Source organism: Mauremys mutica, chromosome 3, assembly GCF_020497125.1.
Source record: "Mauremys mutica isolate MM-2020 ecotype Southern chromosome 3, ASM2049712v1, whole genome shotgun sequence".
Classification (NCBI taxonomy): Eukaryota; Metazoa; Chordata; order Testudines; family Geoemydidae; genus Mauremys; species Mauremys mutica.
In genome coordinates this window covers 195,339,696-195,358,003 of record NC_059074.1, presented here as the reverse complement: position 1 = coordinate 195,358,003, position 18,308 = coordinate 195,339,696, and the positions used below count along the sequence as shown (strand labels likewise).

The window sequence follows — 18,308 nt, the reverse complement described above, 5'->3', positions numbered from 1 at the left end:
TCTTCGTTAAATCTTTTCCATATGAGCAGAACCAAATCCAACAGAGCAATAGGCAACTCTGTCATTTCTATTCTTGAAAAGTGTTTACTCACATAGTTTGAATAAATTAATTTGAAAATAAAAATTAAACTACAGTATATATAGTCTGAATATAAATGATTAGAACAACTACAATACAGGGATTCCTTGTTGCATAAGTCTCATTACTTAATGCATGAAACCTGAAAAATGTCAAAAATCAATTATATTTCTTTGAAATGGAGTAACAGCAGTTACTTATACATGACAGCTAATTGAACGTATAATACAGGTTTCCTGACACATACATTTCCTGAGTGAACCAAACAATATATATATATTTTTTTTAAATGGAGAAAGAATTCTTGACAGTTGAAGTAAATAATTCATGAGTTCTAAAGAACACAATTCAGTTTGTTTTTACCAAGGAAAGTTCAGAACAGCTTTGTGATAGGATAAATTAAAGCTATGCTACAGAGTACAGGAATTTGATACTATACGTTTACACAGTACATATTTCCAATCCAAAGTAGAGAAACCAGTTTAAAAAGCTAGTTTTTAAAAAAAAAAAGAGCTTACCTCGATCCTAAAAGGATTATTTGAACATTTGTCACAAAGCATGGTGGATTAGCCTCAGGCTCCATGTAATGCATTGGCCTTTTCTGGTAAGGGATTGGTTGGGGGGGCTGAAGGGCAAAGAAAGGGGAGCATTTGCGGGCAGGGATATTGAAAGAGAGACTAAAAACTGACTTAAAATCAGCCACGGTGTGAATAACTTTTCTGCAAGCTTCTTCCACCTCAAGTGCCATGAATACAACTCAATCTCAATCTGAGCTTGTCCTGAGCACAGCCTGACAATTGTGCCAATTTACACGATGGTTTGGGGATGTGGGCAAACATCTTAGCTCCAAGGCTGCAACGTCTTCATTTGTCGTCACCTAAATGCATATTTGTCCCCAGCTCTGTGGAGCTGAAAGGCAAAGCGTATGGAGCCAGTGTGCCACCTACCCATCCCGCATACAGGTTAAGGGGTTAGATTAAAAGCAGAACGAATAATTTTCTTTAAAATTGAACACTCAGCTTTCTGGCTAATTCACAGCTTTTTTCTAACAGTGAAGAACAGATGAGTCTTGGCTGCTCATTTTTTGTTGTTTAAATAAATAAAAAAAACCCTCAAACGTTGCTAATGGTAAACAAAAGAGTAGTTAACAGAAGGAGACAAATCCTTAACCTAGTTTAAAATTGCATATTCAAAGAATAAGGTAAATGTTTTCCTGTGACCAGTTCTTTTATTATAGTCCTACCCAATGGACAGACATTTGAAAAAGTCCATCATAATGATCTTTTGTGAGGTTAAAGCATATTTTTACACCAATTTAATTTGCATTAATTTTGTTTAAAAAGCATTCAACTACTCTAAGAACTCAATAGTACTCCAGATTTTAAAAAGGTACTTCTACAGTTTTCTTCTAACCTTCCCCATCAGGAACTATTCTATGCATCCAGTCAATGGATTTAACACACTACCACCATGCTGCTCCTCTATCAAAATGCCATAAGATAATTTCAATAATAAAGATAAATAGAAAAAGTTAATATACATGTTGCTATATTTTACAATGTTTGCATCCAAGCTGTAAACTAATGTCCTCTGAACTGACCATATTTATCCTCAGTTATACAAAAAAGCAACTTTTAAACACCAAGGGCATGTCATTCAAAAATATTAAATTGAAGGCATTGAATTTCACTATGCATAAATTCCCTTCCCCTCTCCAAAAGCAGACACTAAACAAAGATGGGAACTTTCCCTTTCCTCCTCATAATCTATCTTGTTGCTTCCAGGCTTTTCCTCATCTAGAAAGGGATTTAGAGCTGCTGTAACAAAACAAAAAAGATCTTCATTTTAATGCAAACTGTCAAAGCCCAGAGAATATGAAATAGACAGTTTGTTTAAAATCAGAATTGCTTAGCTTATAAATTTAATGAAGTCCTTGGTGACACGTGTATTAGTCAAGAGGTCCTTGGAAAATGAGTCTGATGTAACCCTGTTCGCCAGCCAGCTGATGTGCACAGAACGGACAGGCTGCATGAAAAGTGTGAGTACCATGAGGAAGAGGAATTTGGGACCAATATGCAGTTGTTTTTTCTGAGCACACGTGTCCACAGGGGCTGAATGCATGAGTCGGAGGTCCTGCATCTACATAAAATCCAGCTTCACATCCAAGCCACAGAGGCACATAGGGGCCAACAGAGCGGCACATGGGACATTCTCGATCCTTCCCGTCTCTTTCCTCTTTGTTTCCCCAGTTGTGATAGCCATGTACGTGGCCACAGTTGAGATACACCCATGGTTGCTTTTCATCGACAACATCTTTCCTCTTCATACTAGGAAATGCTAATGTGTTAAACCCTACAGGGCACTGAGGCCTGGCGGCATTTATTTCCTGTCTTAGAGCTTCCAAGTGCTTCACCGTAGGAGTGCGTGAAAGGCCTTCGGCAGTACGCCACAGCATCGTTGCTCCACACAGATCGATTAATGAGCCATCTTGGAGTTGGTTGGTTTCATTCTCAACCTGGGATGGAAATGCATAGAGATCACAAAGTTACTCAAACTGACTGTATAAATTTTGAAGAAAACAACTGTAAAACCCTGCTAGGGAGCTCCAGCCAAGAGTTTCAACTAGCAGTGATTTTGGGTGCTCAATCTGAGATGCATGAAAGAGCTTGATATTTAGAGGGTGGGTGCTCAGAATTTTTTTGAAAATCAGGCACCTTTAACTATGTCTCAAGTTTGGGACCCTAAAACTGAAGCCACCAAAAGCACCCATATGCCTAATTATCATCAGCTCCTTCCTGATCATGTATCCAGCTAAGTCAATTAAAGAACGTTAGTTTGCCATGGGAGCAAGCAACATTAGTCTTAAGTTAGTAGTAATGTATGCAAACACACACACACACACACACACACGCACCATCCTTCCCAAACCAATGCACCACAACTTAAAACAAGTAAAACATTTGATTTAAAAAAAATGTTTACTCAGGAAAAAGTCACATCAAGACAAGACAAGTCTGGTTTTATATCTCATGAATCTTTCTAGAGCAAGGTTTACATTACATTAGACTTTGAAACAGCCAAAGAACTGTGGGAATTCTCTTCCCCTGCCCCCCCATGAGAAAACCTTGAAGAAAGATGCAAGTGAAAAGGGAGGGTTAGGAAATAATTTTAAAAACTTTTAAAAAGCCCACATCATGATGTAGCAAAGCTTCCACTGCTCACAGACCAACATGCTAGACTGGGCCACTAAGTTTAGCACAGCAGTGTAAACATGCAATAAATGGCAGAATCTGGCCCGAAATCGTTCAGTCTTACTAAGGTTGGGTAGCATTTTACTCCATGAGCATTGACTAAAATGAATGTGACTAAATACAGAGTAAGGCGCTATACTGTTTAAGTCACTCAAGCATTCTCTGGCCCTTATGTAGCCCTAGGTACAGCCTTAAAAAATGTACCTGTATCAAACATGCAGCATAAAGTGCTATTCACTACACTTACCATTTTTCCCCTCTGCTGAGCTGATCTGGTTTCACGGAGGCTAAACACATTCCCACACACAGATATCTCCCTCCACACCCCTGGTTTGGAGTCTTCAGTAAATCCATTGCGCGGATGCATAACAAGAACTCCATTTGTGGTTAACCCATCCATCTGTCCATCGGATGTCTTCCATTTGGCAGCTTTTTCCTATGAGGAATGACAATGACAGAACTTCCATTCATCTGAAATTCTGAGGTATAAACTAGTTTAAATATAAGCCTGCAGTGAGCTGGGAAGAGAAAGTGTCTCTTTACCCCAAGAAAGATGTTTTTTGAGGAGTCAAATCCTGCAGCGTATATTCTTGCTGTAAAAGGAGGGTTCCGTTCACATATGATTCTGCAAGCAAACCTTGATATAGTGCTCTGTACAGACTGTGTATCTGAATTACTCTGACTTCCAGGAACCGTATCTGTCACTACGAAGTCGATAGGGCTTTCTGTTGACCGGCCAATCTGAGGAGGGAAGAACACACATGACTTAGAAGCTACAGTACAAAATATTTAAACATAACATTTTAAAGTGGTCAAGAAGAAACCATGACCTTTCAGAGACTAAAGGCATTTTACCACCTGAGACCCTAGCCCCCTCTGAACTGGTAAGTTATTCCACCTCTTATTTTATTGTAGTGTTGTTGTAGCCATATTGTGTCTCTCAAAGTGGGACCAATGCAGGTGAGGTAATATCTTTTATTGGACCAGCTTCTGTTAGTGCAGACTACAAGAGTTTGAGCTTCACAGAACTCATCTTCAGTTCTAGGGAAGGTAACAGAAGTGGCTAACCGAAATACAAGCTGGAGCAGATTGTTAAGCATAATGGATTCACACATGCTATAGACGACCACTTAAAAAGAAGTAGGCGATTAAGGGTTGGCAGGCAGTGGGGTGTGTTACAAACGGTTGGAAAGCAGTGTCTCGGAATCCATGGATCTTAGCGTCTAGCACAGTTATGAATTTAAATTCCCAGGCTTGCCTTTTGAAGGTGTGCAAGTTTCCTCTGAGAGGTCAGCTATGAAGTGACTGCTTTCTGAAAAGCGTTTGCCCACAGGTGATACGGCGTTTTTGGTCTTATTTTAATGTGGGAGTTCACATCTACCTTCAGTGCATTTGCTGACAAGGTTGTTCCCCCTCTTCTGATTGCAAACAATTGGCTGAATTATGCCTTCAGTGCAGACCCATTCAACATGCCTGACTATAGTGGGGTTGCATAAAACGGATTGCCCTGTCAGCTGGACTTGTTACAATGCTTGAAGAGTGTACAGGGAAGTTTTTACTCATTCCATCCAGGACATTCAGATAGCCAGATCTAAATGACTGAGGCGCTACTGAATTCAACAACTTGCTGCCTGAGCTCTCCAATTCCATACCCATTTATGGAACTGACAGACAATCCCTCTGCCCCAATTTTCATGGTATAGTGGATTATACTATATCTAATTTACTGCTATGCAGAATGGACACTGCAAAAGTGAGAGAAAGGAGACTAAGCACTCTGAGTATTTTTTTGTGGGAGAGGGAGGGGTTTGCTGTAGGGGATGTGGGGTGTCAATATATTTCTATCACATTTACTCTGCTTTCTAGGCAGGATCACCCATCAGTCCACATGGACTGCCACAGGTGATTTGAAAGAAGCCTGCCTGAAGAACATTTTTACGAAGATAGCTTATTTGTTCCCCCTCTTTAGAGGATCTGGGGAATTATAGACCAATCAATCAGACTAACTTCAATTCCAGAAAGATACTGGAACAAATTAAACAATCAATTTTCAAGCATCCAGAGGATCATAGGGTGATAAGTCACAGCCAACATGGATTTGTCAAGAACAAATCATGCCAAATTGACCCAATTTCCTTCTTCAACAGGGTTACTGGCCTAGTGGAGGGGGGAGGTGTAGACATGATATTCCTTGATTTTAGTAAGGCTTTTTAGAGTCCCAAATGACAGTCTCATAAGCAAACAAGGAAATGTGGTCTAGGTGAAGTTACTATAAGGTATCGAGTTGGAAAAAAAAAGAAAATCACACTCAGTAGTTATGGATGGTTCACTATCAAACAGAGAGGCTGCATCTAGTGGGGTCCCGCACTATTCAATATTTTCACTAATGATTTGGATAATGGAGAGGAGAGTATGCTTATAAAATCGGTGGATGGCACCACGCTGGAAGGGATTGCAAGCCAGGATTAGAATTCAAAATGCCCTTGGAGAAGTGGTCTCAAACCAACAAGATGAAATTCAAGAAACACAAGTGCAAGGAAGAAAGGTAGGAAGGAAAATAATCAAATGCATAAATACAAGATGAGGAATAACTGGCTAGGCAGTAATACTGCAGAAAAGGATCTGCGGGTTATAATGGGTCAGAAATGGAATACAAATCAACAATGTGATGCAGTCACAAAAAAGGCTAATATTCTGGGAGGTATTAACAGGAATGTTATATCTAAGATACTGAGGGTAATTGTTCCTCTCTACTCAGCACTGGTCATGCCTCAGCTGGAGTACTGTGTTCAGTTTTGGGAACCATACTTTAAGATGTGAACAAACTGGAAAGAATCAACAGGAGAGCAACAAAAATGATGAAGGATTTAGAAAACACGACCTGCGAGGAAAGGTTAAAAAACTGAGCATGTTTAGCTTGAGAAAAAGACAAACGAAGGGGGAGCTGAGAACAGTCTTCAAACATTAAGAGCCGTTATAAAGAGGATGATGATCAATCGTTCTCCACGTGCACTGAAGGCAGGACAATGGGCTTAATCTGCAGCAGCAAGGGAAAGTTAGACATTAGGAAAAAACTTGCTAACCAAACTGTGAAGATAGTCAAACACTGGACTAGAGTCGGAAGGTTGCAGAATCCCTGTCATTGGAAGTTTAAGAACAGGTAAGATAAACACCTGTCAGGGATAGTTCTTGGTCCTGCCTCAGCACAAAGGGATGGACTAGATGACCTCTGGAGGTCCTTTCTAGCCTTACATTTCTATGATTCTGTGTTTGGAATCATTAAGAAAGGGATAGACAATAAGACAGAAAATATCACGTTGCCTCTATATAAATCCATGGTACGCTCACATCTTGAATATTGCGTTCAGATGTGGTCGCCCCATTTCAAAAAAAGATATATTGGACTTGGGAAAGGTTCAGAAAAGGGCAACAAAAATGATTAGGGTTATGGAACAGCTGCAGTATGAGGAGAGATTAATAAGACTGGGACTTTTCAGCTTGGAAAAGAGATGACTAAGGGGGAATATGATAGAGGTCTATAAAATCATGACTGGTGTGGAGAAAGTGTTATATACTCCTCATAACACGAGAACCAGGGGCCACCAAATAAAATTAAAAGGCAGCAGATTTAACACAAACAAAAGGAAGTATTTTTTCACACAATGCCCAGTCAACCTGTGGAACTCCTTGCCAGAAGATGTTGTGAAGGCCAAGACTATAACAGGGTTTTAAAAAGAACTAGATAAATTCATGGAGGATAGATCTATCAATGGCTATTAGCTAGGATGGGCAGGGATGGTGTCCTTTGCCTCTATTTGTGAGAAGTTGGGAATGGACGACAGGGGATGAATCACTTGATGTTTACCTGTTCAGTTCATTCCCTCTGGGGCACCTGGCATTGGCCACTGTCAGAAGACAGGATACTGGGCTGGACGGCCCTTTGGTCTGATCTAGTATGGCTGCACTTATGTTCTAATACAACCATTTTTGGTAGCTCAGTCGTGGCAAATTAGTTTAACTTCAACACAGGATTCAGTCACTGGAGATGAGAAGGAACAAACCCTCATTTAAAAAAAAAAAACCAAAACCCTTTCCTTTTGAGGAAAGCTATAAGAGATATTAGAAGTATGTTGTGGGCCCAATTCTGCTTGTATATGCAGACTCCACTAAAGGCAATGGACTGACTTCAGATTTACAATAGTGTATCAGAAGTGGGCCCTATATGCCAACATTTCACAGTACAGAATTCACTCTTAAATATTACTAGACTTCCTTGAAAAAGTTTGTGCTGTTTTTTCATAACACACTTGCATTTCCACTGCACCTACTAGTGGCTGATTCGCAAAGCACTTTGTAAGCATAAACTTAGCTTCAGGCTCCCCCTGAGAGACAGTTATCCCTTACTCTCCATTTTATAGAAGACAGACGAGTTATGTGACTGGTCACAGACACAAAGGATGTCTGTGGCAGAATGAAGAGTAGAATCCTGCTCCTTGTCCTGGTAGATTAGTCACAAACACATGTTTCACCTTCAAACACTTAAAAAAATATTGAGCAAGAGCATGTCTTGTGCTATTTTCTTATAATGGAAAGAAAAATATATACTGCACATGCTTTACATACCTGAAACATATCAGTGTTGCTGTCATGTGTATATTCAACCACCACCGTCTGGGCCCGAGACAAGGTATATGATATGCTATGTTGGTCCTTGTTGCTTATTGCCTATAGAAAATTAAAAATTAAAAATAAAGAATATTTGAGCATCACAAAGGAAAACAAACACTAGTCAATTGACAAAGAGGAACAACCCAAGTTAAACATAGTAGACTTACAGTAGTGACAAGTCAATGCTCATGTGATTTTGTAAGTTTAAAGATTGCAAGAAAAAGGCACAAAAATTATGTGGCTTAGCTGTAGACAGATACGGATTTTAAACATGACACTCACACAGTAACCATCAGAGTCTTAATTTAATGGTCTGGGTTTAGCAATCCAGAGGTTTTGCATTTTAAAAAGGTATCAAGGATATCTTGGTAAAAACTGCAGAACTCAGATTTCCCAGACCTGGCACCCTAAAAAGAATGTGAGTGGAGTATGGAAAGCATCAGTGCTGCTCACAGAACGCAGACTAAATCCATGAGAGCTGAATTTGGCCCCCGAACTAGAAAATTCGAAGTTTTTTTTACTATCACCAGCAACTCACTTAGTTATTATTTCAAATACCATTCAGCTTTGGAACAAAGAGTTGAGATTTATTCAAGCCATGATCAAGAGTGCGGAGTACAGTAACTCCTCACTTAAAAGTCATCCCGGTTAATGTTATGATGTTGCTGATCAATTACGGAACATGCTCATTTAAAGTTGCACAATGCTCCCTTATAACATTGTTTGGCAGCTGCCTGCTTTATCCACTGAAAGAGCAGCCTGTTGCAGCTGGCTGGTGAGGGCTTGGAACCAGGGTGGATCGGCAGCCCCCCGCTCCCGTAAGTTCCCTGTGCAGCAGCCGCCCAGCAGGCTATCAGCTGCTGGTAGTTCAGCTGTCCCCCCACCTCACTGCCATGTGCTGCTCCTGCCCTCTGCCTTGGAGCTGCTCCCCGGAGCCGCCTCCTTGCTGGGGGCAGAGAGGGGCTAATGTCAGTGTGTCCCTTTCCTCCTGCTCCTGCCCTCCCACTTACCCAGGGGCGGCTCCAGGCCCCGGCACGCCAAGCGCGTGCTTGGGGCGGCATGCTGCAGGGGGCGCTCTGCCGGTCGCCGGGAGGGCGGCAGGGGGCTCCGGTGGACCTCCCGCAGGCGTGCCTGTGGGAGGTCCACCAAAGCCGCGGGACCAGTGGACCACGGGACCAGCGGACTCACCACAGGCATGTCTGCGGGAGGTCCTGCGGAGCCGTCTGCCGCCCTCCTGGCGACCGGCAGAGCGCCCCCCGCGGCATGCCGCCGTGCTTGGGGTGGCGAAATGTCTAGAGCCGCCCCTGCACTTACCCCATCTCCATGGGGGGGAGGGAAGGGGGCACCACAGGGCTCAGGACGGAGGGAGCTTGCTGGCAGCAGCTGCTGTTTCAACTTGCTGATCTACTTAAAAAGGCAATGTACTTAGAGTGGGGTCAGCGTACTTAAAGGGGCAATGCACAACTCCCTAACACACAGGGTGTCTCTCTCTGTCTGCCATGCTGTCTCCTCCCTCCATTTGTGCTGCCTTGTAGAGTGTGAGGCTACATTAACAACAATGTGTTAACCCTTGAGTGCTAGTTCATAATTTAGCAGTAAGGCATTCCCTGGGAAATATCCCACCCTCTTCTACTCTCTGCCTCCACCACCTCAACCAAGCTTCACAACCATCATTGTGGTGTACAGTATTAAATTGTTTAAAACTTGTACTGTGTGTGTATATATATATATATATATATATATATATATATATATATATATAAATATAAATATAAATATAAACATAAAATTAGTCTTTTGTCTGGTGAAAAAAATTTCCCTGGAACCTAACACCGCCCCCCTCCCCATTTACATTAATTCTTATGGGGAAATTGGAGTTGCTTAACATTGTTTTGCTTAAAGTCACATTTTTCAGGAACGTAACTACAACGTTAAGCGAGGAGTTACTGTAATCAAAATAAGACATTAGGTAAATGCTCTCCACAGTACATGGCTATGCAAGACACCAACATCAATATCTCTGGGGCAGACTTCCGGGGGTATATACAGACATAAGTGTGGAAGGAGCCTTCCCTGTTTAATTCTTCCTCTCAATGGCCGCTGACAGTTGCAGTCCCTTGTTACCACTGCTACAAGTGTTGGGGCCCTGATCCTTCTCCTCCACTTCATCTAGTGGAGTTAGCCAAGTGCGGAAGAAAGTACATACTATCCTCTCCTCATAAGGAGGTGCTCCCCCAGCAGATTAGTAATTCTGCAACACCTTGCAATAGAGCTCTACTGTAGAGATAGCAAATAAGCTATGCAGCTTACAACAAACATTATGCCAGGCTCTTGTGTGGAGGGTGGGGAGTGAGGGTTCAAAGCACTCTTTACCATGTACCCCACACCTCTCAAGTTCCAGTCAGTCACTGCAATCTGGGAATCGCAAGACTGCTCCCTCCTAGCAGCCCTGGGGGGAACAATCCATGCTGGAGAATGGCACATGGCGTACATGCCTCCTGCACATCTACAGAACTCTAGAAGGGGTGGTGCCTCTGAGTCCCAACCCCTCCAGGATTTCCTGCTGCAGCTTGGTACGGCCCTCATTGGTGGGCAGGATACAAACACTATGCTCAGGTCTAGGAATATAGCCAGCCTTCTGTTGTGCTTGATGACTGCACAAACTCACAGGTGCAAGTCTGCTAAAGGTGTGTCACTGCAGTGATAAACCTGTTCAGACACTGGAGTTAAAAAATAAAACACACCCAACTGGTCCCTTCACCACACTGCAACAAGAAACACGTTATGTGACAGACACATTAGTCATGGCTAGTGTTAGACACACTTTGGCTTAGACACAAACGATGCAAAGAATGATTAAGCATGGCAAAGGCTAAAAATACAAATGCATTGCTAGTAAAAACCTCCCCATTCTGACCTTTTGCAACAGCAAAAGGGAAAAAAAGCGGAGTTTATTTTAACAGCCCTTTTAGTCACTGTGCTATCATGGGGTGATTAGTAAGCTACCTGGACGAAAAGCAGTAAGTACTGCTAGCAAAGCAAGGAAATGGAAATTTACTCAACACAGGATGCAAGCTATCTAGCAAAATACATTAACTTTCAGTTTGTCAGCCAGGGCTGTGGGGTTTTTGGAGGTGTGTGTCATTTTTGATTTGCAAAACAATGGCTAGTTGTCTATAACTGAACAAGTATGTCTTCATAGTCTGCTTGCGAATGAAGTACTTGTGAAGCTGGAGAAATAGTGAACTCAGACTAGGAGCTGTGAGCACATCAACTGAATTACAGCATCAGAACCAAACCCCTCTTCTATACTTCTCACAAATTAAAAAAGCACTCAGCTATTTGATGCAATTCCCTGAGCTAAAGGTGTATGAACTGGTAGTTCCCATTGTCAGAGCATTTAGAGACATTAACAGAGTCGGATCCTATAGCCCTTACACCTGAGCGTGTGACCGCATTGGCTCCAATTTGTTTAGTCATGGGCCTGAATCTGAAATGTGCCAAATACCTCCTGCAAGACTGTTGAGCATCCTCAGTTCCCCTAGATTTCAGTGGGAGCTGCAGGCACTTGCCAGCTCACTGAAAATATTCCGCATCTGGCAGGATTAGTTCCAGTGCAAGTGTGCCTGGAGCCCAGACACGGTAGTTATCAGCTCCAGTCAGAATCACCTTTTACACTTTTAAGCTTCATCGGTGCTTGTTCCTGGGTTTAAAGCTTTCCCCTCTCTCCCTCCTAGGGAGAATCTTGCACTTGATTTTAAGCCCCTTGCAATACTTTTTGTGAAACACAGCTCCTTTCACCCCATGCCCCATCTGTGGCCAACCACCACCACCAGCGGACTGAGTAGCAAGTGTACTCTGAGTGCTCTAGTGAGGGAGCGTGGGAAGCACAGCTCCACGTGAAGCACAGACCTAGCTCTAGTTACACAGCCTGAGAAAACAGGAAATCTGAAGTACACCTTGGTAGCATGCTCTGGAGGAAGACCAAACAAAGTGTTTTATGTGACCAGCTTAACTCTTAGTAGTTATTTGTGTTACGTGGTAAGGACTGGGCACTGGATTTGTTTGTGTTAAATGGTTTCTTTTTCATTAAGTGAAAGGCACCAACGGCCTGGGATAGACACCTCCCAACAGTTTCCCACACAGGGCCTGATGCTTCCGATGTCTGGGTAATTACACTGAACTCAGGAGATTTACACTGGAGTCAGAGCAGAATCTGGCCTACAACTAACAAGCTGTCCAACTTACCTTTGCTGCTTGAGGAGTGCAGGCAATATGCACAGTGCTAGGTTTCACCCCATTTGCCTTGGGTCTTTTAAATAAAGCAAACCTACTTTTCCTTCTTCCTCGATCTCCATTTGGCAGAGAGCCATTATACCTGTGAAAAAGGCCATTATGTAAGATAAAATATATGAAGAAATAAATAATGGTTTTTAAATTCATTTGGACCGATCGCTAAACAATTATTGTGTTGTAGATCTAAAAACCAAGTCTCACTGTGAACAGTCTTTGTGGAAATTAACTAATGTATTATGAAAAAAAAAAGCAGCTGGAAAGCTGCACAGAACTATAAGCCTGAGAATAGATGACTATGGTATACAGACATCTCTCTGGGTGTACAGAATTAAAGGAGCAAAGAGTCCTGTGGCACCTTATAGACTAACAGACGTATTGGAGCATGAGCTTTCGTGGGTGAATACCCACTTCGTTGGATGCAAAGCTCATGCTCCAATACGTCTGTTAGTCTATAAGGTGCCACAGGACTCTTTGCTGCTTTTACAGATCCAGACTAACACGGCTACGCTTCTGATACCAGAATTAAAGGGTGCAGTCGGAAAAACAGATGGAGAAAACCACGCATGCACATTTAGGGCCCAATCCTGCTCACACCAACTTCAAAGGGAGCAGAAGCAAGCCTTAAACTGCTAAATGTGTAAGATTTATGGTTGCAAGTAGCTTTATCTTCAATAATTTGCTTGTATAATAGAAGCAGGCTCCGATGAGAAACATTCACCGCAAAAGGACTATTTTTGCAGAGGTGATCTCAGATAAATAACACACCCTTTTCCTCTACTTAGGGCTTACCTAGACTAGGAGAAAAAATGTTTTCATAAAGTGTGTTTGTTAAAACATGTTAACACCCTACTGTGGACAGGAGCAGCCCCCACAGATCACATTGATTAGTTGTGTTATAGTACAATTTGCCTAGTCTGCACTAGGATTCTAAAATACGTTAGCTAGTGTGTTTTTAATAAAACCCTGTTTATCCTAGTCTAGACAAGACTTTAAAAAGGAGGATTTCCTTCTGTGTTATCAAAGATCCTGTCTTTCCAGCCACAGACTGGGATCTCTGAAGAGGTCATTAGTATGCTGGGGGTTTAATGCCACATAGCTCGCCTGGCATGGAAATCAAACCCAGACCTTTCACACAACAGTTCAAAGCCCTATCAAAGCCCCACATGATTGGCTTATTTTTCATTGCAGAAGCACTGCAGTAATCTAACATTTGACCTCGCTCCTATGCGCTCATTGCTAAACAAGACACTTACCCTAATACAATCAGTTCACCATATTTTACTGGTGTTTTAGATGGATGATTTTCTTGATCAGGAGAAAACATGAGCTTAGTTAGTGACTTCTTCTCAGATTCCAGTTCTCTGATCAAGAGCCTTAGCAGACTTTTTTCATTATTTCCTGTAAAATAATAAAGGTAAAACATATTAGCAAGATGGCAAAGAAATTAGTTACTGTCTGCAAAGCAGCTATGCACAATGGCTTAAGTGAGCCTGCACATTCAGTATAACCATATACCACGTGTCTATCTTTTGGTCTGCCTGACCTGCTGCAGCAGCGGAATCTTTTCGTATACACTGTTTTCCAATGTTTCAGTTTGTCTTGAATAATTGCTTCTGCCATGTACAGTATATAAAAGAGCGCACACTAATTCCAGTTAGACTGCCTTCAAGTAACTCCTGAAATCACCAAAATACAGCCTATAAAGAGGCTAATTTAAGTGTGGTAATAGGGTCTAATGTTGCCATGGCAGAATGGATCTGCAATAGTTTTCATTTACCTCTCCTGATTATTTAACATAAGTGGTGTAGCACTGCGCTAGATATGCTTGGTGATACTTTGGGGTAGACCCTCAAGAAAGGAGGTTGACTAGTAAGAAGACTAGAATGAAGAATATATTTAAAGAATTTAAAGAACATATTTTTGATCATTAATTGTCCGTAAGCACATAAGTTTTATCAAATATATTTGAGAGTCAAAATTATTTGCTGAATAATAATTCTTGCGCTGTTGATTGTGAGCAGTTAAGGGCAAGTATTTGACACTACAGTGAGTTTTGATTGGACACAGGTCACCTGGTATTGCTGCTGTCTTCAGACTGGATGAGTTTAATTCTTAGAACCTGACTTCTGGTGTAACTACCTGTGATTAAAATTTCACAACTGTTTTACCATGGATTCTCTAAAATTACCTTAAAATGTGTTTTTGCAAATTTCCCTTCCAGTAAACTTATTCACTAGAGCTACTTCTGGACAGAACACACTGGGGATATGAATGGAGACACAGTGAACAGCCTGTTACTTGCAGAAAATGCCCTGAATTGTGTACTCTCCCACATCTGTTAGTAAGAATCATTTCCAGTAGTACAGGTCTCGGACGTCTAAGGAAATAGACAGGTTAAGTGACTTGCCCCACTGAAAGTGAGTGACAGAAGAAGGATCTGAACTCAAGAGTTCCGCATGCTAAACTCAATCCACTAACCTATGCTAGCTCAACGCAACAACTCACGCACTTGATGTAGGTGTTTGTGCAAGCAACAACCTCTTTTATCTTCCCATCCCAGCAAAACAACTTAGTGTTAATCATTTATTTTATTTATTATTAATTATTTGCATTACTGTAGCACATAGGATCCCTGGTACTTGCACAGGATTTCACATGTTTAAAAGCGCCTTACAAATCCTAAATCAATCCTCACATTCCTGAGATAGGGAACCGTTATCTGCATTTAACAGATGGGGAAACTCCGGCAGAGTGGATTAAATGACTTGCAGAAAGCCAGTCAGCAGCACAGTTGGGTGTAGAACCCATGTGTTCCGGTTCACAGTCCCATGTTCCAGCCACTAGACCACACTGTCTTTAAGCTGACCCAGGTGAGACCCTAAATCTTTCACTTGAAAAAAATACTAAGGAAGGCAAACATTTTAAATGACAGAATATTTAATCTGAAACACAGGGTGGAAAACTGACCCAAAGTAGAACATACATACACAGTAGCTACAAATCCAGCTAAATTAAAGACTTGTTTGAACACACTCACAGTAGCCATTTAGTGTCTCTTGCAAAACACCATGAACCCTGAATGGGAGTCAGGTGTTCAGCACTTAACAAGAGATGCTCACCAATGCAGGATTGGGCCCTAACCAAAGCTTTGAGTGCCCTTCACAGTTTACTGGCAAATATTTAGATGCCCTTGATATTAAGACCAATTAACCTAGTCCCACAAGTCACCTGTTGCTATTTGTCATAAGTTATGTTACAGGTAATTGGGATTGAGAAATGTATCCAGTATTTATTTATTTATTTTGGAGGTAGGAGTAAGAAGTCAAATTAAAGTCAGTCCATTTCTCCATATATACAAATAATTGAAAAATATTAAGGTAAGGTTATAAATCCATTACTTGATTTTTGCCTGCACACAGCCCAGTAACACGGGGTCATATCTAGTAATATACTGAAAGAGTCAATCCTCCAATTATGGAGACCAAAGAATTGAGGGCAAAACACATTTCAAATTTAAATGCTTAAGTAATTTGCACCACCAGCAGCTCTCATTAGCTTCAACAGGAGCTACAGGTGCGCAGCACCTTTTGAAAATCAGGGCACTTATTTAGGAGCCTAAGCATGATTTAGGAGCTAACTTTAGGCACCTAGGTTTGAGCCTATTGGCCACAATGCCTTAGGAATTCCTATGCAATGAAGTCAAAACCCAGAAAGAAAACTTGCCTGCTGGTTTGATGATCAAAGTTAGTACAGGCATGTCGGGAGTGTTTGTTGTTATCTCAAAAGATTAAAAGGAAGATTTCTTTTTAAAATAACCTACAACTTTAGGGCTCAGTCCTGAAACCCTTACTCACTGAACAGTACTTACCTAAACATCACATCAACAAGCCAGATCACCAGCCCCCCACACCATCCAGGGTGAACTGAGTCCAGGAATGCAAAAGCCAACACCATGGAGAGACACTGTGCCTACACACCAGCTCTGCTCTCCAGTGGGATTGCTCTTACACCCTGGCAGCACACTTCCACTGGAGACAAACTACCGAGGAATCCTTGGGGCCACATCTTCCCCTATGATGGGGCTCACTAGCAAGATACAGCCTATGCACTCCGAGCTTGTAGGTTTGGGCCTGTATTGGGTGCCTTGAAGCACATGGGCTTATGACAACAGCCTGTCACCATCATCTTTGTTAGCCATAACTGCAGTAACAGCATTTCCTGTTTTGCTTTCTCTCGTGTTTCTCCGTGCAAGTACACTGAAGGATTGCTCAATATAAAAATGGATTTACCTCCATGTTGGCCTGGGCAAAAGCATGTTACAAGCAACTATTCGTCGCCTTTAAAAGTAAAAAACGACACCCCTACATTTCTAGTCTTCTCTTTAATGATTAACCCATTTGTAAAATGCAGATAGGAAGAACAGAGGCTGCAGAAGAGATCAAAGTTCAGTCTTCTCTGCATACTGCCAGTTTTGCCTTAGCGATAACATTTCATAGTCTGCACTTTGCATTTTTTCTTCTGAAGTGCTCATTGGAAGTCATTAAAATCTTGACATTTGCTCCTCAGTCATTTAACTGCTATGGAATCTGCAGTACTGCCCATTAGTGAAAATTATTAGACTGGTAAATAAAATGGGGTGGTAAATAAGATTTTAATGGTATTGTGCCTTGCTTACTTGTAAGAGTACTGAGCAGTATACTTAAAGCTGCCTCATGCTGGCAGGACCAGAGGATACGGGAAAAGATCTGAGAGAGAGCAGTTTTGGTTTTGGTGTGAAGAGGTCTGGAATGTTCTCCCCTTGCTATTTTTCAGGTCATAAATTATTTGTTCTGTGGAGTGCCCTGGAAAAATGCAGCTGCTAGCCCCAAGGTCAGCTTCTGACCCTCTGCCTTCCACTAGCTGTAATGGGAATTACACATGCACACTGAGAGGAGAATAAACCTCTTTAAAGAATTACCTAAACAGATGGCCAAGCAACCTCTTTCTGGAGAAGAGCGCTACAGAACAGAGACCAAAGAGACTCCTACCATTGACCAAAATGGTGGACCACGTTTCATGTTAAACACCAGTTCAGCCAGGACAACAGCCTCTTTTGATGCATCACTTCAGACTGCTAAAGAAAGTTATCTTTTAACTTGGAAGCCACAATACAAAAAGATTTTGTTCACACCTAAATCTAAAAACATGCCCTAGTTCATTTTTGTTAAGCTAAGAGGAATCCAAACCAAACTGACTTTGTGGGTACACAACCATATTAAGATTTTATTCCCCCAGGGAAAATTCAGGAATTACAAATCCAATTATTGTGATCATGGGAACAACTGTTCCTCCACTGCCAGGGGAAGGCAGTAATTTGCATGAATGTTTTTGAACTAAAATCCTCCAGCTTTTTATGCTAAATTCAAGCTTATACGCTTTTGTCAATTGCACACGGAAGGTCTGATTTTCAGACATACTGAACACCAACAACTCCAATCAAAGTCAAGTACCTACAAAGCTCAGGCCCTCAGTGACAAATTCAGAGGTGGCATACATGTTGACATACGTTACACATGGGTAAGTCAGTGTAAGTGGGTGTAACTCATGCTAAGGAAGCCAAGGGGGAGGCCTTCAGCCTCCTCGTGCACCATCTCACTGCCCTTGTTAGTTGCATTTCTTGTGACACTATCCCCTTGACATGTAATTACACCCAATTTTTTGAAATGACACTACCATTTATATCAGCTCTAAATATGTCTCTTCCCCGCAACCTTTGCAATGAAACCTGGGCATGCTCTACACTGGAATTTCAGCCATATTGGTTTAAGCCCCTACAGTTCCTCTAGCATGATTCACACTAGTGCAAGTCATTTCTACACTGAGGGTTTGCACCAATGACTGAAAAGTATAGACAAAGCCTGAGTCAGGTTTGTCTTTGTTTTTAGTGTTATAGATAATCATATTTTCTTAAAATCATCTATGACTTTTTAAAAAGAAATCCTTTACCCTGACCTTTTGTGGACTCTGCACCAAGA

General features: G+C 41.6%; 1 protein-coding gene across 1 annotated transcript in view; it reads right to left on the bottom strand.

The window, feature by feature from the left end:
* Positions 1-225: 225 nt before the first annotated feature.
* PELI1 (pellino E3 ubiquitin protein ligase 1) overlaps positions 226-18,308 on the bottom strand; it is a 59,814-nt gene continuing 41,731 nt past the window's right edge. Inside the window, exons 2-7 of the mRNA XM_045011039.1 lie at positions 13,548-13,692; positions 12,247-12,376; positions 7,954-8,055; positions 3,874-4,071; positions 3,578-3,766; positions 226-2,594 (exon numbers count right to left, since the gene is read on the bottom strand). Of these exons, the coding sequence (XP_044866974.1) occupies positions 2,028-2,594; positions 3,578-3,766; positions 3,874-4,071; positions 7,954-8,055; positions 12,247-12,376; positions 13,548-13,618 (1,257 nt within the window). The 5' untranslated portion in view covers positions 13,619-13,692 and the 3' untranslated portion in view covers positions 226-2,027. The remainder of the gene's footprint in view (positions 2,595-3,577; positions 3,767-3,873; positions 4,072-7,953; positions 8,056-12,246; positions 12,377-13,547; positions 13,693-18,308) is intronic.